General features: G+C 53.4%; 1 protein-coding gene across 5 annotated transcripts in view; it reads right to left on the bottom strand.

Moving 5' to 3' along the window:
- TRIM9 (tripartite motif containing 9) overlaps positions 1 to 12,833 on the bottom strand; it is a 29,626-nt gene extending 16,793 nt beyond the window's left edge. For all 5 annotated transcript variants that reach the window (XM_065748669.1, XM_065748645.1, XM_065748661.1 and 2 more), the window contains exons 1-2: positions 12,015 to 12,833; positions 224 to 319 (exon numbers count right to left, since the gene is read on the bottom strand). In XM_065748669.1, the coding sequence (XP_065604741.1) occupies positions 224 to 319; positions 12,015 to 12,833 (915 nt within the window). The remainder of the gene's footprint in view (positions 1 to 223; positions 320 to 12,014) is intronic.
- Between the last annotated feature and the right edge of the window lie 14,298 nt (positions 12,834 to 27,131).

The following is a 27,131-nucleotide window of genomic DNA, read 5'->3' on the forward strand; positions in this document are numbered from 1 at the left end:
GCAGCAGTGTGTGTCCTTGGATATGCCTACAGCAGCGTGAGGGGTCTGCTCACTCCATTACACAGACAGCTTCAGGAGGAGCAGTTCTGGGGAAGGATACTATGAAAAGAGGCAGGTGCTGGCTGGGGGACCCTTTGGAGAGGAGACCCCCAAAGCAAGCTGGGGAGATAGGGCAGAAGATCCCAAAGAGCAGCTCATCCCCAGGAAGGGCTGAGCACAGTACCTGGATTTGCTGCACCATGTTGCGGAGCTGGACCAGGAACTCTTTTGCCTCCTTGGCTCTGTCTGACAACCCGTTCAAGGCCTGGGAAAGCTGGCTCTGCAGGGAGAAGAAGTAGTGTCATATTCATGTTTCAAACCCAATCTGCATGCAGGAGGAGCTGATGTGAGCGTGGTGGGGATGGACTGGGGTCCCAGCACTGCCTTTCTGGGGCAGGAAGCATCCTGTTGTGCTGGGAGAAGGAGGGGAAAGGAGGATTAGCCATCATCACACATGCTGAGTTTGGAAAACTTGGTGCCCTCCTCCTCTGCCAGCTTCCCTGGGAGCTCACAGGGAAGTCACATCCATCCATCCTCCCTTGGGGACTGGGGGACAGTGCAGGAGGGATGTGAGGTCACCACCAGTGGGGCTGCAATCACGAGTGGTCCTCCAGACCCACACTCCCACCCCAGATTTAGGAGGATGCCTAAACTGGAAGTGTTTCCAGTGTGCTCTTAATCCTACTGCATCCCTGCTGCTTGTGGCAGGAGTCACCCAGCTGGGGACACGGAGCTGTTAGCCCGTTCAACAATGTTAATTAATGCTAGATGACAACGGAGCGCGTGTGGGAATGTGCACAGGGACTTGCAGGCATGCCTGAATGTATTCATTAAGGACAGCACTGCCGGCACAGTGACAACGTGATTCATAGCTGTGGGGGACAGAAAAACCAAGCCCTTCTGGTTCTTTGTTATTCTAAGTGAGAGAAATCAAATGTCTGGGGGCTGTCAATCCTACAGGTGCTCTCCTGAAAGGCCACTGCCCTTGGAGCAAACCCAAGCTTCAGAGAAGGGTTGGATCACTGTCCCCTGGGCCCAGCGTGGGACCAGAGCAGCATCCCACCCCGACCAGCACGGGTGAGGGAGTGTGAAATGAAGAAACATCCTATTTAGCACGGTCTTAAAAACAAGAGTATTTGTTCTTCCCAAATAGCTGGCCTCCTTTCCTGATGCTCTGCTTACAAAGCAGTGAGAGGAGACCTCTGTAATTCACATTAGCATTAATGGGAGTTAAGCATTTAAATCTCTGTCCCCAGAGCACTTAGGAGAGAATCCATCCCCTTTCTGTGCTCACTAATGGCCCTCCTTCCCAGGCTCTGCTGACAAAGGGATTTCTGTCGGGCTTTGACTCCCATCTCGGGGCAGGGATGAGCACGGCTGTATCAGGGTGAGCCACGCTGGCTGCCCTGGATCACCTTCCCACCTCCCATATGCCTTAACAGCCTCCAGTGGCACTTCCTCTGCTGGGACATGAGCTGTCACACACCACGGGTGTCTGACTGCGAGCAGTGGGGCACTCACAGCGGGGTGAAAGAGGTAGAAGGGCAGCAAAACGGGCAAGGCAAGAAGAGATCTGCTCCCAGCTGTTCTGCTCGTGCCCCTGAAAGGATGAGGTGCTGTCACAGATGCTGGAGCTGAAGTCATGTGCTTCTTTCTTTTAATTAAAGCATAGGACCTACATACAGCCTTCGGATCCTGCGGCAAGCTCGCTGTATGTGATGCACAACTAATTAAAATGGGATGTTTAATTAAAACTTGCATCCACTCAGAAAGTTGACAAAGCTAAACAGCTGCTAATTGGCTTTCTGCTCCAGCCTGACCCCGGTGAGGAAGCAGGGGAGGGATGCAGCCCCTGCTGCTGTGTGTGACTCAGCTCCAGCTCTGGCCCTCCCAGCTTCCCGCGAGATGGATGCACTCCCAGGCTGGCAGAAAGCTCCAAAGAAAGCAACAGATGGAAGAGAAACGACCCCCTGCCTCCTCCTTCGCAGTTATGGGGGTACGCAGGAGAAGGGTGAGATGTGAATGTCAACGTCTAGCAGCCCCACAGCAAGTCCCAGAGCCAGGCTGCTGCCTGCCAGCTGCTAAGGTTTGGATAAAGCCAATTATTTGTGGATAAAAGAACAGCAAAGCAGCTCTGGGGGCTGCAGTACAGAGCAGAAACCAATTCTGGCACGCTGGATTTTAATGCCTTCTCAGCTCTATCCCCCTGCCCCAAGTCACTGTGTATTGAGGTACTTGGACACGTATCTGCCACGCTGTGCTGCTGTGGGGTGGTCGGTGCTCACTGCCTGCAGGGATGGCAGCAAAGGATCCCAGCACAGACCTGGGGGTGTCCCTGCCGGCCCATACCTGCTCAGTTCAGCTCACCCAGACTCAGCTGACTGCAAGAAGCAGCCGGGAGCCCCCAGCATCACCATGCTGTCCTTGTGTGCACAGATGGCCCCAGCCGCTGGCTTTGTTTAGGCAGACACTGGGGCAGTGTCTTTTCTCAGCAGGCAGAAGGGATTCAAAAGCTCCAGCCTGGAAATAAGACAGGGAATATATTCTTTGCAAGCACAATGACCTCGCTGAAGCCCTTTCATTGCCTCCCGTATGGCTCTGGGGTCCCTGCTCTGGGGAGCAGATGCACTGCTCTGCCTCCTCCAGCCTTGCAGGGGGAACACCGAGGCCTCGGTGATGCTGGCACTGCCTGGCAGTGACACACCACAGCCACTGCCCAGAGCCTGTCCACGCAGTGGGAAGGGACCAGGGTCTGTGTTCTGCTTGGCCCCAGGAGCCTCTCTGAAAAGAGGTTTCTCATGTTTTGAAAACCACCTGCTGTCACTTGGTTGCCAGCCCCTGGAATTGCACATTAGCCAGCACTGGGCACTCTGCTGGAAGTAAGACACTCAGGGTAAAAACTGCAATTATTCTCTTCGCATGGATTTTAATGCATGTAATTGCTGTGCCAAAAACCAGCCATGAGTAACTGGGGCCTGCAGGCCCAGCGAGGAGCAGCATGCAGGGCAGAACCCAGCAGGTACAGCAGAGCAGCACAGCACCCTGTGCTCCTGCTGGGAATCCTCACCTGAACCCTACACTTCCCAGTGCAAACCAGAGGAGGAGAAGGTCTGTGACCAGCCCAAGTGATGTGGTGAAGATGCTGCCCTTGCTTTGATACACGGTGTAGCCCTCGCTTTGATTTTTGCAGAGAAGAAATGAGCACCGAGATATTATTAACAGCCCTTTGATACTGCCCAATTAATTCCTGTCTTGCTTCATTAACACTCAACAACAAATCACCTTAGCTTTTCATCAGCAGAATGTCCCACTGAGATCCCGGGGAGGAGCACTGGCTCCATCATGGAGAGCCTGCAATAACCAGAAGCTGAGCAAGGACCGCTGCCTGCTCGCCAGTATGCTGGGCTGAAAAGCTAAAAAAGGCCAAATAGTGGGAAGTGCTGAGCAGGCTGATGGTGAGGAAGTCTGGGCAGCTCCATCTGGCTTCTGGGATGCTCTGGCCAGATCCTGGTGCAAGCTGGTGCCTCCCAGAGCAGCAGCAACTCGTAATAAGGAGCCAAGGCACGTCTTGTCTTGGGGAGTGCAGCCGTAATGGTGGCTGATTCCGGTCACTCGTGGCCCAGCTGGGAGCACACTGATCTACAGCTGCTGTCATGAGGCTGGTGGCATTTCCAACCCCCTGGAAGCACTGGGCTCATGTGCCGTGTGTCAGTGCTGTTACGCTTCCAGAGATGAATGAGGCTGGTGAGAGGCAGAGGACGACCTGCAGCTGATCCAAGGCTTCTCCAGGCTCCCTTCCACTCCCCTGCAGAGCATGGACCAGCCACAGCACGCACTGCTTTTAGGCTGCCCTCTGGGGAAGATGGAAAGGCACCTCCTGCACTTGCTGCATGCACACATGAAGGAAGGTTAGATGCCCTTTGCTGCGTGGCACTGGGGCTGTTCCCTGGGCTGTGATGCTTATGCCACGCTCCTCCTGGGGATGTCAGCCCCTTTTGTCATTGCCTCTTCACCAACACAGGGACACTGCTGCATGGCTTCTCTGCATTTGGGAGCAGATGCTGCTAGCACAGGAGCAGGGAGATAGAACAAGCTGCCCCAGACGGAGAGGGGCGTGGGGCTGCTGCTCTGTGCCCCACCAACGTAGCCCCAGCTCCAAACAAGCACCCAGGAGGGAAGCAGAGGCTGAGGTGTGTGTGGAGTCAGGGCAGCGGTTGGGGCTGCTGTTGGCCTGGTTCACCTGCTGGAGGGCTCTGCAGGTCAGAAGAAAGCGGCTCATCAAGGAAGATCCTCCACCTCTCAGGCAGCCACTGCAAGAGCACTGTTGTTCTGCAGAGCAATCAGCTCATTGCACAGCCTTCATTAGAGAGAGAGGCGGTTCATCAAACCAGACACTGCATTTCCTGAGAGCTCTGCTTAGCGGCTAATCCCTGCAGCAGCTGATCCCTCCTCGGGTCACTGCTCCTTGCAGCGTTTTCCTTTTGCTCCAAATGAGCCCTAAGCTCTGGGTTCCCCTTCGCAGTGTGCAGCAAGCCCATGAATGAGAACAAGGCATCCACGTTGCTGCTGGTGACAGCAGGGACCGACCCGGACAGTGCCATGCCTCCTTTCCCCCTGGTGCCTTCATGCAGCAAGCAGCCCTGTGGATACCACCAGCACCACAGCCCAGGGTCAGCCCTGTGCCCAGCGAGGGCCGTGCTGCAGCCCTTACACTTTCCACCTTAAAATGATGCCCCGTTTGCCTTCAATCCAATTATCGCCTTCCCACTCAGCTGCCTCCATGGTTACTCGCACTTAAGCTCTGCCATCCCATTACTGCATTAAGTCTTCCAATCTGATTACTTATTGGTTGGAGTTAAATTTAAACCTGATTAACTGCACCAACGATGAATTTTACCGATCTTAACCCAAATGCAGGGGCAATGCAGGCTGCAAGGGGCAATTCCCCCTTCTGCACTGAGAGCACTGACCATCCTTTTGTCTTGTCCTACAGCCTCCAACACCCATCTGTGTGCTGCTGCCCGGTATGGCCATAAATAGGCTTGACAGCTAGCCAACATCTTGACTTTGCTTTGACATTTCATTGCCTAGAAATGCAAACAAGGAGAGCAGCCACTCATCACCACCCTGCTGATGGCCACCGTGTCCCACTACAGGGGCCAGCAATGCAGTGGGCTGAACAGACCCACCATCCTATCAAGGACAGTCCCCATGTGGCTTTGCCCAAAGGTAAGAGCTCACCGCGCTGAGCAGAGGCACGCAGCACAGCTCTGGGAGATCCCAGCTCTATCAGCAGATCCTCATTTCACAGCCCTGTGCCTCTTTGGCTGCTGACCAACATCAGCAAGCACTCACACTCTTTGCTGAAGGGAGGTTTTCATAGGCACAGATGGGAGATGGCATCTCGTTCCCTTTGGCTCCTGGCACACAGGCCCTCCCTTCAATGGGGACAAGCTCACATCCCCTGAGCATCTCCGCAAAGCAGGGCTGCGTCGTGCCCTTGCAGACAACCCATCTGCTGCCACTTCCTAACAAATCCTTCATCTGCAGCCTCTGAAGATGAGCTAATGTGCCTCAGTGCCTCCCCCAGCTAAGATAAAGCAACTACAGGTATCTCCTCTCCCACCCCGAAGGACACAACGAACCCCTTCCCTCTGCTTCTCTGCCATTCAGCCCAGCCAGCCTGCCCAGCACAGGCAGCACCAAGGCCAGGAGATCGCTGCCTTATTGGCAGCACACAGAACACGAGCTGATTATTACTGACTTTATGCTTTCTGCTTTTAATAAGATTGCTGATATCACACACAGCCATGGCAGCAGCAGGAGCTGGGGGGAACGAAGGTGAGATGCACACAGACCGATGGGCCTTCCTGCTTCGCTCCTTCCCTCTGCAGCATCAGGGCATGCTGCTCCCCCAGACCAGCTGCCTTGCTCTGTGCCAGGAGCCTTCTGCAGGCAGCACTGGGAGAGGTAACGAGCTCTCCCTGCTTGGGGAGCTGCAGCTTTTCCCTCTGTGAATATCCTTGAGTGGAGATGCTCCCACCTTGCTGCCCACTGGGGTGTCTGGGTGGGGACAGCGAGGCCACTACCAGTCCTTGAACTGCACGTTGTCCTCCCTGGAGAAAACCAAGGGCAGACACAAGAGAGACAAACAGGGTTCCCAACTTCCTTGAAGCACGGCTGCAGAGATATTCCCATCACCATTGACATCAGAGCAGGGGGATGGCAATGCTCGTTGCTGCAGTAGGTGCCTGGGTGGCACTCAGAGCACAGTGATCAAGCTCAGACCTCATCTTGCACAGGATCCAGCCCTCCTCCTCTGCTCACCTTCCTCCAGGCACAGCAGCCTCAGCCTCCACACCAGGGAGTGTCCCAGGGATACCCAAAAAGCAGCCTGGATCACCAGGGCTTCAGGATAAGGAGGGAACAGGACTTGTGGGGATGGGCAGAGAGGGACACGTGGGGAAGAACCTCGTGCCCAGCCTAAGCAGAACCAGGAGCTCCTGCTCCTTATTTCCAGCTGGGTGCGCCTGGGGGCCCTCCTCAGCCCCAGGATGTGATGTCCCCAATCACAGAGGCATGGGATGGGGAGGGAAGGTGTGAGTTAAGCATGTGCACAGGTGTGAAGCCTCCGAGGACTGCAGCTCTCCTGATGCAACCCAGAGAAGGGTCCTCTGGCAAGGCTGCTCCTTGCACTTGGAAGATGCATTTCAAACAGGCTCTTGAGAGCCCCACTAAGATTTTCAGTGTGAATAAACCAGAAAGAGAGCAGTGCAGATGACAAAAGCACTCAAAGGCAGCATGAGAGCAGGAAGGGCATGGGTGGGGGTGGATACTGGGAAGGCTAACCACACAAACTGGGTGGGTTGTGAGAAGATCATGGAGCCATGAATAAAACAGGAGGAAGAATAAATCACAGGGCTGAGGAGTGCCTTTAAAATATTATTCTTTAATAGGAAAGGTCGTACGGCTAATTAGGAAGTAATGACGAACGTGTCAGAGAGAAAGGAGGCGAGGGGACCTCGTGCTCAGTGCTGAAGGATCTCCAGTTGCTGGAGCACGCCAATCCATCTCTGTGCTACGAGGAAAGCAGCTAATGGGCTCACTGAATCATTTATGATAATTTATGAAGAAGTGAAAAACCCAGGAAATACCGAGGGAAGGGAGGGGGCAATCATTCACATTTACTCCAGTAACCACCTTCTTAGAGGAAAGAAAGAAGCGATCCCAAGACCTAAGAGGAAAACCAGCCTAAGGAGAGAAAGGATCACAAGGACTCCATCAAGGTTTTTGGGGGGCAGCAGGAGATGGGAAGCAAACTGGTGGCTGGACAAGGGCCCTCCCCTGCTGCTGTGGGCAAAGGCAATGCTGGAGGTGTCACACGGGACAATACAGCCTTGCCTGGACCTTCATATCCGAGGGGAAGGGCTGATGGCACGCTGGCATTTGACGCTTCTTTAAAAGAAAATGCATATGTCAAAGAGTTACAGGAGACCTCGTGCAATGCATCTGACAGGCAGAAAACCCTCTTGTTTTCCAGAGCCAAAGAGCACCACTCTTCCCACTTGGGTGAAGGGCTCTTTCTAAGTTGCTGTTTTGATTTAAGGGGAAGAGAAATCTTTTCCAACGCTCTTGGAGCATGAAGCTCCTAGGGAGACAGGTGCTTTGCTCATCTTTATGAGCACGAAGGCAGCCAGCTTGCAGCAACAACACGTGGCACCTCGGGAGCTCTACTCCAGCTCCAGTGCAAGGCAAACAAACACTGGGGAGAATGGGAGAGGACCTGCTGGGCGCAGAAAGCAAACCCAGTGTGGTGTGCCAGCAGTGGCTGCCTGCAGCCTGAAAGCAACCAACGTGGGTTGGTTATGTGGGGTGAGAAGAAGACGTCCACCCTGCAGTGACAGATGACCTCAATTAGTAGGATTAACCCAGCTCTGACTCTTAATTAGCTCCTGGGCAGGCTCTGCTGTGTCCCACAGGGCAGGGATCTACCTTGGGTCTGGCCCAGCTCCGGTGTGGCTGCACCCTGGGAAGAGCAGAAGACAGTGTGAGTACCACAGAGAGCCGGGGGGGTCACAAATAGCTCCAGAACGTTCGCTGGGGCTTTTTCAGACTGCAAGGCAACGGGGTGAAGTTATAAAAGCGTTAGGGTCTATTCCTTAGGGCTGCAGCTTTGATGCTGGAAGATTTTGACTGAATCGTGTTTTTATTTAGACTTACAACTAGCTCTGAATACACAAGGGGAAAGCAGCTCATTAGCAAAGCTCCCCAGGCCTGTCCTTCCTTCCCTCCCTTCTCCTGGGGAGGAAGTTTGCAAGGCTCCCAGCCAAGCAGCGGCGGAAAGCACTTGCTGCAAACACAGCAGTACCACAGTGGCATTTGCACCCTGGAAAGGCACCGAGGAGGCACCTGCATGCCCATGGATGAGCTGGAAGAGCAGGAACACTCTTCGCAGTGCAACAGCTCCTCCAAAAACACCCCAGCTTTGCAAAGCCAATAAAGCAGTGCAACGCCGGAGCGCTCCCGTTCAGAGCTGTGCTCAGAGCAGCACGCAGGCAGGGCTCCCTCGTGCTGAGCCAGCTGGCTGCAAAGTGGTGGGAAACCACCAGGCTGTGCTGGGGGGTGCACATGTGGCTGCTGTGCCCACGGGCTGCACAAAGGGCCCTTCTCCCATTGCCAGCCCACTCTTCCTCTGCCCATCATGTGCAGTGCAGGCCAAGGATGCTCTCTGCAGTTGATGACATGCAGCTATGACCCACCTGCTCTCTGCAGCAGGGAATCTCCTGCCATTAACTGCAAAGAAACCAAGCAGCAAAGAGCCTCTGCAGGGCTGGGGGATGCTAAGCACTGGGCTGAAAGGAGGTTGTTTCAAAGCAAAACCCGCCCGTGCTGCTTCTCGCAGCAGATGGGCCACCCGAGCCACCTGCACCACTGAGCACCTTGGGGTCAACCACGAACAGGGTTCAAATGAGGTTTTGGTGTCACCTGCAGGCACAGCTCCTGGAACTCCCATCTGAGCTGGAGGAAAGAGGATATTCGTCCTGAGAGCATAAAGAAAGGAGTCAAACAGCCTCCTAAAGAGCACTGCAATTTCTCCAGCTCCTGCCTCTCAAATCCTGGAGTGTTTCAGGGCTTCCCACTGGAACCAATGAAGCTGCAGTGATTTACCCTTGCTCCAAGATGGCCCAGAGCCCAATTTTCCTTGCAAGTACCTCAGTGGGCATCTCCTGGCACCGAGCACAGTGCTGGCTCCAAAAGTGCCTTGTAGAACTTGCTGTACCACATTACCTTTGATTAATGGGATATTCTTGGATGCTCATTCCTCTGTTAACTGAGGTTAAGTGCAGTGGGAAGAGCTGCTTGACAGAAAGCTGTTTTCTACATCAGTGCTCACACGAGAAGGCAGCATCACCTCCAGATCTGAGACAGAGGGGGACAGGACAGACCCTGCGCTGCAGACAGGGTGAGGGCAGTGGGGATCCAGAAGGGCAGCAAAGCAAAGCTTGGCAAAGAGTAACGGGAAAAGGTTAAGGATTCTCACTGCTTCTGTCTCAGCAGCAAATATTTTACTTCACAACCCAAGCAGACCTTTGTCTTGCAGCAGCTCCTCGGGGTTTCCCACGAGGGTCAGGCAGGCTGATGAATAGTGCTGTCTCCTCGTTGCTGCCTTGGCTCTGGTGCACCAGGCAGGAGCTAACAGGCAACACAGTGTTTCCCACCCTCTTGTTTGCCCCACATGTGCAAAGCAATCGGGCTCAGCATCCTACAGAGCTTCTGATTCATACAGCACAGCTCCCCTGCATCCCTCAGTGCGTGAGCTGGGGCCTAGGTAACACAGCAGCTAATTAGCTCCTGGCTGCTAACCATCATCACAGCCGATTCAACAGTGTGCAACTGCAGCCAGCAGGGCCAGCCCCTGCTGCAAGGAGTGCAGAGATGCTGCAGGGATCTTTGATCTGAGCACAGTTTGGTTTTGGGGCTGTGAGGTCCCTTCTAACCCAACCAGTCCCTCATTCTATCTGTCACCATCAGCAAGCTGCTGAGCCTGCCCTCACCATGCACTTCCCAGCAAGCACAGGAGGGACTCGGATGTGCGAGGAATACATGAGCCAGCTCCATCTTGTGCCTCTGCTCCTGATATGACAGGCAGTACCACGTCTTCCCAGGGTAAAACCCAGACAGCTGCAGTTATGTGTACAAAACCAGGACAATTTGGCTTAAAGCAAAGAAGGAAATGGTTTCTTTGAACATTTACTCCTCTCCCAACAGCTGTCCTGATGGGAAGATAGGAACAGAGAGGATTTCCAGCTTAGAAACCGAAGCTTCCAGCATTATATTCTGTTGTGCATCCCTGCACCGACGCAGTGCTTGGGCCCAGCAGCCCATCAAGCCACACTCAGGTCACCGTGGGCTCCAGAGAGAGTCACGTTCACCTCAGGTCACAAATGAGCACAGATGCATCATGAGGATTATTTTGCACACAGCACTGTGATCACGGGAGAGAAAATAACAACACCTCCATCCCTTCTGATCTGTAGGTGTGTGCTACGAGTGCTCATGGCAGTGGGAAGGTAGGGCAGAAAAGGACACCCTCCCTGAAGGTTTGCCTTGCAGCCAAAGGGCCGTGCTCCCCAAACCTGGGGGGCTCCAGCTCCAATACACGTGGTTTGGCTCCTGATGTCTGTCCCTAACGCAGGATGAGGTCTCACTCATCCAAAGCTGGGCCAATTTCACTGCACAGCATCACAGCGAGAGCTCCTGAGCTCTGGAGGCGAAATCATTCTTTCAAATTAAAATAAATAAAGAAATTAATCATGCTCAATGCCAACAGACCCTTTTCGCTCCCCTAACAAACACGCAGTGGGGAGAGGCAGCACATTCAGGCCCCACATGCACCAAGCTGCCCAAGTGCTCAGCTGTGCTCTGAGCGCCAGCCTTGCTGGTCTGTACCTCGCTGGATGGGATAGCAGAGCACAGCCAAGCTGTGGCAAAAGACTCAGCACCCAGCAGAGCACCAAGGACAGCAGCCCCTGGCTCCTGCACAGATTTCCACTCCCACGAAGTGCAGGAGCAGGTCAGGCTGCAGTCTGCACTCACCGAGGTGGGCAGGGGCAGCGAGATGCTCTGAGCACACTGAGCATGGCAGGAGGATGCTCCCAAGAGCAATCCCCCAGCGCCTTCAGCAGGGGGTCACACGCAGCCCCAGCTCACCAGCTCCTCACTGCCGTGCCCCACACCCTCTCCTGCTGGCGTCACTTCGCTGGAGCTGGGACAAATGTGTCAGGGTTGGTGCAGCCCCTCACAGCCCATGCACCCACCACTGCCCTTCTGCTGCTGGGGGAGGTGAGCTCTGGTGCAGGAGGGGGCAGCTCTGTTCCCAGCCCCAGCAGCCTCTCCTCCAGCAGGGCCCTGTGTGGGAGTGCACTCCAGAGCTGATCAGCATTCAGGGGATGCCACCCTCCTCCTCCTCCTCCCCATGAGTCAGTGTGCAGGAGGCAGGCAGCTCTTCCTCGCTGCCACCATGCTGCAGGTTGGCAATGGTTTGCAACTCGAAGGAGGGGGATTTAGAATCGAAAGGTCAGAAAAGACCTCTAAGATCATCAAGTCCAACTGTGAACCCATCACCACCAGGGACAGGGCTTAGTGGGACGGAGTGACACATCTCCACGGCTCTGCAGCACCCCAGGGGCAGCGATGCCAGCACTCCTTGGGCAGTGCAGCACCGCTCTACCCAACCTGAAGCTCCTTTGGGGCAATATCAGGCCATCACCTCTCATCCTATGTGACATGCCGGGGGGAAATCCTTCACACAGAGGGCGGTGAGGCGGAGCTGTGGGCGCCCCATCCCTGTAGGGCCATGGATGGGCCCTGGGCAGCCTGAGCCGGGGGCACCCAGCCCACGGCAGGGGTGGGTCCGTGGGCCACGAGAGCCCTTCCAACCCAACACGCCGCACTTCCACGCCACGGCAGCTCACCTTGTGCAGCTTCCACATGGCCCCCAGCGCCTTCACCTCGTGGCTGGAGTGCTTGCCTTCCTCCAGGCACTGGTAGCACACGGGGCTCTTGCACTGCACGCAGTACATGCTGTGGTTCTCCAGCTCGTGGTCCGTGCAGGTGGAGATCTTGCGGGGGCTGAGACGGCGACCGACGCGACCCTGAGCGGGCGGCACCAGGCGGTGCTTGGCCAGGGGACCGCGGGGCGGGTGGCAGCGCAGGCGGCACGGCTCGCAGTAGAAGACATCGCACTGCTCGCACATCACGGCCGCCTCCTTGGGAGCTTTCTCGCACAGCTGACACCGCAGCGCCGCCGCCCGGCCCTGCTGGTAGCGGTCGATGACGCCTTCCAGCAGCCGGTTGCGGGGGAAGCCGCGCAGCCCGCGCTCGTCCAGCACCAGGCTGCGGTGGCACTGCGGGCACGTCAGGCACGCGTTGCGGGGAGGAGGCGGCGGAGGGGCCAGCGCTGCTGGGGGCGGCGGGGCGGCGGGAGGGAAGACCCGCACGCCGTTGGGGGATTTCTGGCAGGGGGTGGTGGGAGCGCTGGCGAAGCCGCCGTAGGAGCCGTAGCCGCTGTCCGCCTCGCTGTACAGGCTCATCTTGTCCAGGTCCAGGTAGTCGTAGTCGGAGACGGCCGAGCCCGAAGCGCGGCGACTCTGCGGGGATTCCGAGTCCGGCGTCTGCACCAGGATGTTGCGGGCGCACGCCTGGCACAGGTTGTGCGAGCAGGGCAGGATGATGGGCTCGCGGTAGAAGGAGCCGCACACCGGGCATTTCAACTCCTCCTCCATCTCTTCCATAAGGGGGAAAAAAGCGACGCGCGGCGACGGCCGCGGCACTGCCCGACACCGCACCGCACCGCGACTCAGCGCCGACTGCCGCCCGCCCGCCCGCAGCCCCGCCCCTCCCCGCCCCGCGCCCTCTCATTGGTCCTCTGGCGGCGGGGAGGCGGGCGGCGCGCCTCCATTGGTCACCTCTCCCGTCCGTCCGCTGGCGCCGATGGGGGCCGTCCTCGGGGCTGCGGGGTCGGCTCTGGGGCGGCCGGCAGCCCCCGCCGCAGTCCGGGCTTTACCGGAGCGAACGGTCCCCGCCGCCCGCCATGGGCCGCCCGCCGTTCCCTCCCAGCCCCGCGGGTACCCCCCGAGATGGCGGTGTTGTTGCCGCCGCTCGCCTGCTCCCGGCCGCTTTCTCTCCCCCCCGCGCCCCATCAGCCTGCGGGAGGGTCCGCTTTGTCTGCGGGAGAGATCGGGATGAAACCCGAAGACGTTGCACTGGGGAGCGGTGGGCGGCGCTGATGGGATCGCGCGGGATGTGTTAGCCCTAAAAAATCAAAACGGCGGAGCCTCCGGGAACGCCGATAACGGGGGGGGGGGTCGGGATGCCGTCCCACATCGCCCTCCAGCCTTCATCCCAACCGCATCCTACAGCCGGGCTGTAGGACACGGCTGGGGAGATCGATGTCATTCTCATCTTAGAGCGGAGCGAGATGCGGTGGGACGTGGAGCCGGAGGCTGCCCGTCGCTCATTAACGTGCCACATCCACCTCTGGGCAGCAAGCAGCCCGACTCAGTCTCTCTGCGGGTGGGATCCCAGCACGCTTCATCGAGGCGGTGAACTGGCCGCCTCCCACATTTGCTGCGTGCTGCATCCTCGGTTTTGGGTGAGATTTCGGGGGGGAGGGCCGGGAGGATGGACAAAGGTGTGCCAGGCACACGTGTGTGGGTAATGGGCAGCCAGGGGGTGAATGTGAGGACCAGGAGTCCCTCCATACGTAGGTGAGGCCGGGAGTGCCATCAGAACTGTGTCACACGTTCTTGGCAAGCAGCATCCACAGTGTCCCAGGAAATTTGCCATTTTTGAGGCTTGGGGTTGAGCTCGAACCCAGCAGCACCAGGTGAAGGCTTTCCACTGACTTCAGTGGCTCTGAAGCAGGAGCTTCTTGAGTCACAGCATCTGACTGCATCCATCCCATCCCTGTTCCCAAAGTGATGACACAAAGCTCCTCCAGCTGCTGAGCAGTAGCTGCAGACCTAGGGGTCCCACGCGAAAGTGACACCTCCCTGTCACCTCCCAGCTGCATCTGCTGGAAATACACTTTTGAGGAGCAGTGACAGCCAGGCATCCAGGGACATGGCAGCACCTGGGGACATCTGGGACTGTGGAAGGAAAGCCAGGTGCTGAAATGACACCTCAGCATGTGTCAAAACCCCCTCAAATCTGTATTTGCTGAGAGTGACATCATTTATTTCCATTCTATTTTTCCTCTGGGCTTTCTTGGGAGACTTCTGATTTCATTAGCTGTTGCTAATACACGAGAAGAGCTGAGCTGCCGGGATAAATTGTGATGCTCCTTTGACCGCTGCCTTTGTGCTGCCTACTTACTCATCTCCCCTGAGATTAATGCCCCACTTTCCCAACCTGTGACTCATTTCAGAGAACAGCAACACTGAACTCATCCCACCCGAGCAATCTGTCCTTCCTCCCACAGCCTGGCTGTCTTCTTCCCCTCTCTGTGCTGGTGAAGGGCTCCTCTGGGAGCTTTCAGGCCTGGAGATGCAGCATCCCTGCAGACAGTGCTGCCTCTGCACTGCACCCGTGACACAGAGCTCTCACTGGAGCCACCCATTCTCTGTGCTCCATGCTCACATCCCCTCTGGGATGGCTGATTTGGATGGATGTGAGCCGTCCCCAGTCCTGCAGCTCAGGCAGTGGGGTTGGAAAGTGATGACCAACCCAAGCCATTCTATGATTCTGTGATGTTCCTGTTTTCCAACAATTTCTGCTTGCTTTTAGCAGGATGTGGCTCGTACATCACCCTCTAAACCCATTCCACCTCTACGAAGCTCTGCGGTGCAGTCTGCTTGGCTGTGATACCTGACCGAATGAAACTTCATATCCCAATGAGAGCAGAGAGGGGCTTCAGGAATATCAGTACCACAGAGCAGCACGCTGGCTACTTCATTTCCCAGCCTCGTTCTGCCCACTGTGGCTTATGGCTAAGAGCTTGAGGAAAAGCACTTCAGAAGTTTTCGGATGTATCAAGTGGGAGGCCAAAATCTAATGTATAGCTGCGCCTGGTGCAGACTTCTTCTTGCTGCCATGGTAACCAAACTAACTAAAAATAAGAAGTATTCCCATAAATGTCAAAACACACCATGCTTTCGTGACGTACGGAGTATTTGACCTGAAATCTGTGATCATTATGTAACAGTGTTTAACATTATGGTAATTTCACGGGAGAATTGTCTCCAGGTAAGGCAATTTGCATGGCGTAGGTAGCCAGCCTGCTTCCCTGCATTTTTTGTGTTGCTAACATGATAACCAAGTGCTTAACAGAGCTGTTCACGTCGCTATGATGTGTTATGTGCTAATGCAGACATGGCCCTCATGGAACTGGTGCCATTGACCATTATCTCTGTATAACCATGCCCCTGGGCTTGGTGAAATTCAGGCTTCTGGAAGGCTTCTTGTGCAGATGGCAGCACCATATGGACTTAGGAGCCTTGAAGACTTGGAAAGGAGTGTGGGGAACCTTAGGGGGTAGATGCCTTCATGGGGGGCATCCAGTGTCAGCACCCACCACAGCATCGCTTCCCATGCCAATGGGATAATGAGACAGCTGGGTCAGAAAGACCCACTGAACCCTTGGGGGAGGTCTGGGTGGGTTGGGGCAAAAATAACCAAGCCAGCAAGTCCCAAAGTGAAGGACAGCAGCAAGGGGACCCCATGCTCCACTTCAGGCTGTTTGGGTGGTGGGGCTCCAGCTCCACGTGGGATCAGAGGTGTGGGTCTTGCACTTACTGTCCGCAGGGAATTGCTGCTTCCAGCCCCTGACGTGGGTGCTCCACAAGCCTGTTGCCATGCAGTGACACACTCAGATGAATCAAGGGGGTGGAAGTGTTGAGGAGATGCGAGAGAAGCGAGCCAGGCATGTTCCCAGCCCTGGCACCGCTCCTCACTGAGACATCTCAGGTTGACAAAATCCAATCTTCCATCTCGAGAAATGGACACTGCAGCATGGAGAGAAGCCCACATCTTCTCCCAGGTAGGCTCACACGGTCCTCACCTTGGGGCCACATCTGGAGGTCAAGCATGTATCCACAGGTATCCAGCAGTGCTTCCCCTACACATCGCAGCTACATCCTGCTGTTCTGTGACCAAGGCCAACTTCAGAACAGTCCAGTTTTTGTCTCCTGAGGTCTGGGGAATCTTGGGGTATTCTTAGGAGTTGGACTCGATGATCTTTACAGGTCCCTTCCAATTCAGGATACTCTATGATTCTGTGATCCTTAACAAAGCAGTGCCACCCATACACCCCCACCATGCATTTAGAGGAGCCAGAACCAGCCCTGCTGCAAGAAGATGTGCAGCCCACCCACCTCGGGCATGGCAGCAGATGCTGGCACAGATGAACAGTCGATCTGTGTGGGAGAGGACTGGGAAAGAAAATATCTACTGGGAGACGTCACTTGAGACACTGACTCACTGTGGGCTGAGCTGTCCTCACTGCAGCTTCCCTAGCATGGGCTGATGCTACTCTTTTGGTGGGTACTGTGTTGGCAATGCAGCGGGGTTTTAAATGAAAAGAAGGGGAATAAATCCCCTCTGATGGCTTCATAGATGTCCTGGAGCTGCTCTTGTCTGTCTCTGAGGGCCTTATAAAGGCTCTAAGGCTTCCTCCTCCCATGACTGCTCTGTGTCCACCCACCACACCCAGGATGCCACTGGAGACTTGATGGCTCCAAGGGCTGCTGCTCACCTGCCCTGGGACTTGATTGGGATCCAGGGGGATTGGCCACTTCCACCAGGTCAGTGCTGGCTCTGGGATGCTCTTGGCTTTTTGTTTGTCTTTTTTTTTTTTTTTATAGCTCACTACTCCCATACCTATTGCTTGCCTTCTTCCCTTTTTTCCTTCTCCCTGCTGCCATGGCAACCTCAACATATTCTGGTCACGGCTTTGGCCACAGGAACATCCATCAACAAGTGACACCCCAGCAGGGCAGGCAGAGCCCTGGGGACACCCCTGCAGACAGGAATCCTGCAGCAGGCAGAACTGCTCTCCCCGGGTCCCACTCCTTGTTCCCTCTGCCTGCAGCTGCCCCAGGATTTAGAATAGGGCTGGTTTATAGGGTCTGGCTCTATAGCCCCATGCAGACACAGATAGAGACTTGAGCCACACCTCTCCTGCAAGGGGAAGGTGGCCCCAGACCAGGCTTCAAGCCACCTGAATAAAGTCTTTCCCCCAGAGCATCCCTGAGCTCCTCCAACATTGCAACTCCCAGGGCTGTGAGTGCAGAAGTGCTGCCTGCCTGTGTGACATATAGGAAACCCAAGCAGGTGGCACTGGGGCACCATGGGGCGATGCCTGGGGGCCATCAATCACCCTGAAGCCCTTGGGAACATTCTGCAGCCAAACTGGAGCATTCTGGGGTGTCACCGCTGGCTTGAGGGGTTATAAAATCATTGAGGTTGGAAAAGATCACTAAGATCATCAAGTCCAACTGTTGACCCAGCATTACCACGCCCACTAAGCCATGTCCCTGCTGTGCCCATCAAGACAATGGTGCTTTAGATGTAGTCAGGTCCCAAGGGCATGAGGAGGTGCCCAAGCCAGGCCTGACTGAGGTCACCTCACATGGGGAACTCCAGCTCTGACTGCCTGGAATCTGGGTGATGCCACAGAGGATCCTACAGTGGGAGGAAGTGGGCAGTGTTGGCGATGTGGCCAATAATTCTGCTCCTCAATTCTTCTTGGGAACAAAAGTTGGATTTACCTCAGATGTATGTGATTTCCAGTGCTCAAATGGACCTTCAGCCTGAAGTTTATTTGCATTTTAATAAACTGTCTTTGAGAGAGAACACCCTTCCCTATTCATCTGCCACAAAAGAAGAGTGAATTGAAAATTATGCAGGATCTTAATGGATTTGAAAGGAAATTGCCAGCTCTGACTTGACTTCACTCAGAAATCTGAAGATCAAATGATCCTGCCTGCAACAGACTTAAAAAGCACCAACATCTGCTCGTGCTGAGTGCGCAGAAGGGATCAGCTCTCACAGAAGGATGCTGGGGAGGGAAAAGCAAGGGCATGTGAGGACACAAGAAGGTCCATATGTGCCCCCCTGGGCTGGGGGCTTCACATTGGCAAAAAGTCTAAGGGGAGCACAGCATGGGTTTGGGCTGGAACCGAGGTGCTTTGCCTGCAGGCCCCATGAAGATTTGGCAGGCAGGCTGGGGATGGAGCAGAGCCAGCTTCACAGGATGAGGGATGCTCAGGGCAGGAGCAGCATCTCCCCAGCTCTCATCATCCTCTTTGGAGGATGCTGCAGCTGTGGCTGTGGGTGGAGGTTTGCTGGAGGAGGAGCAGGAGGTGGGCAGACAAAATTACTGAGGAGAAGGGAGATGGAGAATAGGATACGAGCATCTGAGATCTTCATTGTCTTCTTTGTATTCAGCTGGGGAAAATTTAGCACCATCTGAGGAGAGCAAAGCCATCTCCGCAGCTCTGCCTCTTCCCGGTGGAAGCAAGCTCTCTATTTATAGCTGTGTATCAAGTGCTGCTCTGAACCTTCACACCCTGAGCTGCACTGCCTGGAGCTTCCAGGGCCAATGTGAGGGGTTTTAGGTTCTCCAGGTAGATGTCATGGGCTGTGCTTGGCCCCGGGGCAGCTTGCTTGAAATAAGCAAGCACCTGGGGCAAGCTTCCACTTAGGAGACACCTGAGCTCTGCATTCAGCATTCCTACCTGAAAGGAGGTAGAGAGATGGGGATTGGCCTCTGCTCCCAGATATCAGCAGTAGAACAAGAATTAATGGCCTCAAGCTGTGCCAGGGGAGGTTCAAGTTGTATGTTGGGAAACATTTATTCTCTGACAGAGTGGTGATGCCCAGTTTGGGCCATTCTCTGCTCCAAGCTGTCCCAACCCACTCGCTTCACATAGTGTTTATGGGCTGGAAAGGGCCAGAAAGGTTTTCAAGCTGCTCCTCGCTTGGTCTGTGCTTTGAAAATATTTCCCAGGTGCTGTGGAGGCTCGGTGGGAAGCCCATCTCCTCTCCCAATGGCTCCAAACACCTTCATGTTGGCTTTCAAAATAGGCTAATAATTCCGATATGCAGAGTGGTTCTTCAGCTCTGAGCAGTGTGGGGAGGGCCTTCTCTCTCACTGCAGCTGTGGTTCTGCCTTTATGCAGTGAGGAGGCTGCTCAAGGATGGCACACGATTCATTAATGCCCACTTAATGGCTGTAATTATCTACCCTCACACAAATAAGTGGCTGCAAACCTTCCAGAGTTGGTACGGGGTGCCCTGACTCACACAGCAGTAGCAGGAAATGAGACCTGCTAAAGGAAAAATCTTTGCCCAAGTAAGGAATAAATACTACTTTGCCTTTTTCAAAGAGGATGACTCGAGCAGGATGGCAGCTCTTCCAACAGAGCGTCTTGAGCATCACTGCACCTCTGAGTTCATAGGAGATATTACCTTTGTGGGAAAACATCAGGAACCCGTAGGATGTGCCTACTGACACTGGAGACTGACAAAGTTTGGGGCACATGGGCTGGTTTTTGTTTTCTTGTTTTGTTTTAATTGCCATTTGAGGTCCAGGAAAATTAAAGCAGAAATCCTGTCTGCTTGATTTAGCCTGAAAATTTTGATGTGAGAAATCATCAGGATTTGGTTAAAGTGGCTGGCAGTGGGTTTTGCTGCTCTCCCAGACAGACATCTGAACTGTGGAGGACACCCCAAAGCCCACACCTCTGTGGGACAATGTGGAGGACCTACCTGCACCGCAGCTGTGGCCACCCAGAGGATGCACTCCCAAACAGCAACAGATAAAAATACCCATAAAAATGCTGCTCTGACTAAAGCAATGCTAAAATAGAAGGAGATGCAAATCCCTTTTTAGTTGCTCCTCCCCAGCCCCTATGTGCTCCCCTACATCTGCCAGTGGGCGTCACACTGACCCTCATGTCTGCTCCTGCAATGATCCCTAAGGGGTGGTGACAGGATAGCACTTAATCAGTGAGTGGTAATCCCTGTTGGTATTTTTTTTAGAAGCTCCTCAGCTTCAGGCAAGCAGAAGCAGGACAGTGGCAGCAGTGGTATTTAGGGTGGGCTTATGTCCCAGCCTGGGTCCCCAGGAGCAGCTGCCCTGAGTGATGTGCCCTGCCCCAGTAAAATGATGCAGGGTGCTTTGCTTGGGGCTGCAGGGCTCCAGCATTTACATGGTGAGACTGTAGAATCATAGAATGGTTTGTGTTGGGAGGGACCCTTAAAGGCCACCCAGTCCTACTCCCTACAGAGCACAGGGACACCCACAGCTCCACCAGTGCTCAGAGCCCAACCCCTGACCTTGGGTGTGTGCAGGGATGGGGCACACCACCTCTCTGGGGCAGCCCTTTCCAATGCATTCCTACTCTTCTGGAGAAGAAATATTTCCTAACATCCAACTTGCCCCTCCCCTGGCACAACCTGAGGCCGCCTCTCATCCTATCTCTGTTACCTGGGAGCAGGGCTGACCCCCACGTCACCACCACTTCCTCTTAGGGGGTTGTAGAGAGAGATGAGGTCTCCCTTGGGCCTTCATGTCTCCAGAAGAGGAGCACGCAGCATGCTTGTGTCATCTGTCCCTTCACACACTTCTACTGACAACAACAAAACACGTGTGCATTGTTAACAACCCATTACAATTCACTTGGAGCTGCCACTGCTCAACTAGAGGCTGCTCTTGATGCTAAGCCAAACTGAGTTTTTTGTCTCGGCGCTCATGAAAACAAACTGTCAGACATCCAGATGCAAGAATGGAGAAATATTCATGGAGTGTAAGGGCTGATGGGGCTCGGCATATATTCATTTACTAATCTGATTGTTGTGCATAAATTAAATGGCAGCGTTAGAAGTGTATTCCCTGAGCCCGTGTTCCTCTGTATTAATGTGTGACAATTTTGCATCTTGGGTAACTGAGCAAACACATGTTCACAGCGATGAACTGAACCAAAACTGGGTGTGCGTGGCCCGTTGTTTTCACACCTGTAGGTCTCAAAATGCCCAATTTGGAAGATTCCTATGGCAGAACACCATTTCAGGGGTACAAAGCCATTGAATCACAGAATTGAAGAATGGTTGGGTTGGAAAGGACCTTAAATCTCTCCCCCGCCATGGGCTGGTTGCCCTGTGGGCTGATTGCCCCATCTCTGGAGGTGCCCAAGGCCACAGATGGGCCCTGGGCAGGCTGAGCTGGGGGGCACGCAGCTGGGGGGCATGCAGGGGTGGGGCTGCGGGGAAGGGTTGGGATCCCTTCTAACCCAACCATGCTGTGCTTCTGAGATATGATCCTACATCAGCAGCTCTGTGCTGCCCACTGCAGACAGCGGTCCATCAGCAAGGCTGCCGCTCACTGGCTTTGTCTCGTCTCCAGAAGCAAGGACATGCAGCGTAATGACTTCGTTTACAGTGGAAATCCAATTACTGCAGGGAAGCATTTCATTAGGGTGGATTTTCTCTGCTGGCCACCGCACGCTGGGAGCTTGCTGGTGGTGTCGGCGCAGGGCCAGCTGTTTGTGCTGGGGCATGCGTGGCAGTGACAAGCTGTGAAAGGCAGCATGTCACACTCCGGGCTCTGGCAGCTTAGAGCCAGCTTGTGGTGGTGGGGCTTTCTAGGAAAACCTCCTCCAACTCTTCTGTTCATTATGCCTGCTCTCTGCTCAGTTTCTACCAGCTCATATCTGCTTTTGGTGAAATTGGTCCTTCTAATGAGTACGTCCATCCTGCAATGCGTTTCTCCCAAAAAACAGCAAGCAAGCAAGCAGGAGGTGCTGCTGCAGGGGGCATGGTGGCAAGCAGCCTGCACGCAGCAGGCAGCAGATTCATGGGGCTGCAGTCGGGCACTGCAATGCAATTTATCAGCACTGAAGAGCGGAGCTCACCTTCGTGGCAGTGACAGATCACCTCCCCACTATCGCTGCATTGCATTGCTACCAAGAAAATGAAACCGTTTCTCTTGGGGAGTGTCGTGTTGGCAACTTGTCTGGTTGCAGATGTGGGTTTCGTTTCGATGGCACGCAGCAAACTGGGTTGTTGTAGACATGGGAGGAAAGCAGAAACAAATGAACGTGAGAGACAAGATTGGGCAAGAGGGAAGAATGCTCTTTGTGGCCCCACTTTATCAAATGCCCCTCATCTCTCATTTAGAGGCCCTGTGTGGTTTCTGATTCACCCCAAGGACGTGGGCAGTGGGCATGGGGCAGGGGATGGGTTGGGCTTGGACTTGGTGATCTTGGAGGTCATTTCCAACCTGAACAATTCTATGATTTAGTTTTATTCAGCATACTCTGCTTGAAGAAAGCACTTGTGATGACGGCAGGGAAAGCTTCCTCACGCCTGCTTCTATCTCCCTCTTCCCTGTGTTAGCAGATGGAGCTCTACCAGAAGAACACACTTTGCTCTACAATGCCTTTTTTTTGCCCAGTTACCATTGCTGCCTGCAGGTGAGCGAGGCACATGCTGGAGTGGACTCCTGGGAAGAAGGTTCTCTAATGAGTGTGGTTTCTTGCTTGGTTTCTCAATGACATTTTAAGGCATAGGCAGGCAGGGACCTGTGGGTGAGGGAACATTTTGCATCAGCCTACACAGCAGTTACAGCACCCTCAGTAAGTAATGTGTGGGCACATCGTACACAGCTCTTCAAAACAGAGATGCAGATATGTGTGCCAGAGAGAACACCCTCTGTGGAACAGAGGACAGAGCTCTTATTATGGAATCATTGACTCACTTATTCCCTTAAAGCATATGAAAACGACTCCAGAGTTTTTTTGTTTTGTTTTGTTTTTTTACTCTTTTGCAAGGAGATGAATAGATCCATATTTTCTTAGTGTAAATAGGTTTCTATTTGAATAAGCAGAGAGATTGCTAGCTTGGCTGGCCCTCACCCTACAGGCAGCTCAGTGTAACCTCTTGGGCCACCAGCCACAGTGGAAAACAGTGAAAGGGAGATCAACACGACTCTTTAAAGGCACTGAAGTGTGATTGCAGCCCATCGTGCATTGGTCACGATGAAACATTTCTTCTCTGAGTGATCAGGCATTGGGTGGTGGTGGGGTCACTGTCCCTGGAGGTGTTCAGAGCTGTAGGGATGTGGTACTGAGGGACGTGAGCAGTGGGCACAGTGGGTTGGGTTTGGGGATCTCAGAGGGCTTTTCCAACCTGAATGATGCCATAATTCTAAGTTACAAGCAGAAGAGAACTGTTCAAAGAAGAAAACTTTGCAAGTGTTTCTTCCCTTGCCAGCCCCATCGAGGTCAGGTGCCTGCTTCTCTGCCTCACTGCAAGCTCTTGCTGCTATTCCTGCGCTGCTCTGCTGGATCCTTTGATGCTGAGCACTCCATTTTAGAGGTCTTCTTTAAAGAAAAAAAACCCACCAACTTGATTTAAACAACTTTTTCCAATTATCCAGCAGTGGGCTTCCTGCCAACATTCAGCCAGCACCGGCTCCTTCTGAAGGCAGAAATGTCTTTCCAGGTGCTACAAGAATTTTTGTGGCAGAGCTTCATGGCTTGACCTCAACAGCAAAGACATGATGAGAAGAAGGTTGGCAGCAGCACCCTCACAGAGCAGGCTGGAGCAGAAGGGATGTAAAGAAAAGGATTGATGAGATCCCCCATGAACAGTATCTGGATGCCTGGGGTTATGCAGAGAATGGGACTATTTCTCCCTCTCCCTGTGGCTCTTCTGGCCTCGGTGTCCAGGAAGATATCTAATCTAATCTCACAGAATCACAGCAAATCACAGAATCATAGGGCTCACAACAATTTTCTGGTTCCAGCCTCTCCCGTTACAAAGGCATTTCTCATAGTAACAGCACCAATATGAGCTCTGCTGACATCTCTCCCGCCCCGTGATGTTTTGAAGATGGAAACTGGGCCCAAACTGGGGTGTTCTCATTGACATATTTCATGGTGTCACACCTGTCACAGTTAAATGCCCTATTTCCATGTGTTGCCCAAACAAGTCCTGTGCACATTGCATTTGCAGGAGCTCCTAAACCAGCACAAGAATATCTGCACAGACCTTCCTCTTGCAAAAGGGGCACTGTGAAAGAGAAATATTTTTATATCATTTTCCCTCATATGTCTTTGGACACCCTTAGGCAGATAGATTCCTGTGCTGGCGTCAGGGCCACAGGCTGTCATTAAAACACAGCACACAAGTTTCAAGAAGCAAAATAATCGCCATCTCCTGGAACCACGAGGAACTTTCGTACCAACCCAAAGTGATGCGAAACGATCAGGCTGTGAAGGATTTACATTCATATTTTGCTGTGGTAAATAAATACCTGGAGGGCAGGAGATGGTCATGTGGAGCATGGCTCTGCAGTGGAGTGTGCAATACAGTGCTCAGCCCAGCTGTCCCACGTTTTGCTATGCACTGTAAGTCCTGGTTTGTGAATCTTTCATGGCAACATGCTATCAATCAGCAGAGGAAGCAGCAACGCTTGCATTTCTGGTTGCCTGACATTTCCTACTGCAAGCCTTTGCTTTCTGTGTCTTCTCACTTCCCAAGCTGAAATCTTGCACAGTGATGTGTTCCAGGCCAACTAGCTGCCATGGAACAAATATTCTGGAAGGTTTCTGCTCAAAGAGATTTCTTGAGACTGAAACTAGCAAGAAAAGCTTTGCCTCATACTGTGCTTCTATGAGGTTATCTCACTCATCCCTGATCTTGATCAGGCTGGAAATTCGGTGGTTGATCAGACTGGGAACTGGCAGTTCAGTAGTTCAGATCCCTCAGCCGTTCCCCATAAGACTTGTGCTCCAGACCCTCCACAGCTTTGTTGCCCTTCTTTGGACACAGCCCCCACAGATGCATCCCATGCCCATACTGCATCCTACCTGGAAGCCCCTGAGATGTCCTGAGCCCCAAGGGAAAGCCAAAGAGGGAATGAAGCTAATTAGGAGCTCCAGTGGCCTTCAAGAGGGGTGAATCCCCGAGGGAGCAGAATCTCTTTGACACAGCATTTGATGCCAAAAAAGATTCATGGGTTCATAGGTTTCATTTCAGAATACTGCAAGAAAGAAGTTAAAGCAAATGAATAAACAAGTGAGACAGTATTAATTGTCTGAAACGCAATCTGTTTGACTTTTGGTTTATAAAGATCTCTCCACTTTTGTTCCCATGGCAACTATTGCGCAAAACCACACTTTTCCTTATCATCTCCACTGAGTTTAAAGCAGTTTTGTAGTCCAATCAAATGCGAAGAAGAGAATTTGCTTTTGCATTGAGAAAACTGCTACCTAATGAGCAAACAGTGACTGGGAGAGGCCAGATTTACAATTACGACCCTAGAGAGACACTTAATTACTGAATAATTAGCGGTTACTGGAGTTTCTCAGTGCAGAGAGGAAAAAGCTTGTGGGTAGAGGCTGTAATGTGGAAGTCTTCCAAGCAGTTTTCCGAGGTGAGAGCAGTAGACCTCACTGCGCAACGCGTTGCCACCAGATGATGCCAAGTGCAGTCAGGAGCGAATGGTGTGATGGCAGAAGCTGAGGCAGTGCAGCTCTTAGAATGAAGCTGAAGTTTTCAGGATCCCAAGCCCCAGAACACTGCTCTGAGGCAGCTCAGGTGCTGGGGAGCAGAGCATGAGGCTCACATAGAAACTTGCTTTCCAAGGGGGTTTCTCCCAGCACAGTCCCCTGTGGAGGTGGGCGATGACTGCTAATCCTCCCCAGCTGTGTTTGTTCCCAGGCAGCAAGCCCCACCTGGCTCTGGGGCTTCATGGCACTCAGTGCAGATAGGTAGGGTCAGGTTATTTCCCCTTGGATGGAGGGTATTTCCACAGGAGGAAGCGCTGATGCATGGACTGCTTTCCTGTAATGAAATTCAGAGCTACAGAAAAGCAATTAGCTCTTGACTTTAATTCTTCAGATGCTGAAGCCCATAAAACTGTTCTGAGTGGCCAATTTTCCCACAAGGCCAAAGCTCAGACACAGCCAAATAAATTAGGCAGGAGCAGTTTGCCTTCCTACAGCAGGACAGAACGCAGCCCCAGGCTTGCTGTGACTTTCAGGGTCAGCCTGCTTTCACCTTGGGCTCTGGGACAATGACTGCATGTTTCCTGACTCATATGAGCACTCTGCATAATCTCTCAGCATTTCGTAAATGCAGGCTCAGTAAATGAGGTCAGGGCTCTGATGCTGAACCTTGTCCAGGGACTGCAGAGCTCTCTCCATGTTTTGGAATAATGACCTGACCAGCACACCGCTGTCTCAAATCAGTCAGCCCCAGGTGGGCGGCCGCTGTGCTCCTACGAGCATTTATCTGGTTTAGTTCTTTTTGTCAGGACGTGTAAGGGGTCCATTTTTGACCACTTACAGAACTGACTGAATTAGCAAAACCTGTTCATCTCTGTAGCACTAACATCGGGCAAGATGTTGAGGCATTCGTGTGCTTTGGTCTTTTTTTACCGTTCCCAGTTCAAAAGAAATCAAAGCCCGGAAGAAGGGCTCTTTCTACTCCCACTCCTACCTGTGGGATCTGTTTTTCTGAGGCACAGATGTCATCGAGACAAGGATGATTTCTTGGTTACTCAGGCATTTTTCAGTTTATCATCTTTCATCCCAAAGTACAGCTCTGTGAGCAGGATGCATTGGTCTTTCCCAGGTTCTGTGTGTTGTGGCTGGATTTTTCCTTCTCTGATAAGCATTCCCTTCTGTCTCTAATAACTTGTAAGCACGTGCATCAGTCTTTTCCTGTGTATCAGCAATACTTACTCTCTTTTCTAACTGGATGTGACCCCAACTTTGACCAAAATGGCCAGAAATACTGTGGTTGTGTGTTGGGGGGGTCAAAACATAGACTGACCAAAACATCGTCTGTATCTCAGCTCCTATAAGAAAGACAGCCTAGAAACAAGGGACACCATTATTAGACAGCCTTCCACTTGACCGCCTCGAGATAGAACAGGATGCCCCTAGCGGGAAATGCCGATCGTTTCTTAGATGAAGAGGACCTGTTTCTCTCTCCTCCTTGTCTCGAAGCAGCCTCAACTCTGCCCCTTTGTGGCAACGCTGAAAAAGCACATGAAAAATGATCAGTAATCACTGAGCACC

This window comes from Cyrtonyx montezumae, unplaced genomic scaffold, assembly GCF_038088225.1.
Source record: "Cyrtonyx montezumae isolate F1298 unplaced genomic scaffold, pur_monq_1.0 scaffold_10, whole genome shotgun sequence".
NCBI lineage: Eukaryota > Metazoa > Chordata > Aves > Galliformes > Odontophoridae > Cyrtonyx > Cyrtonyx montezumae.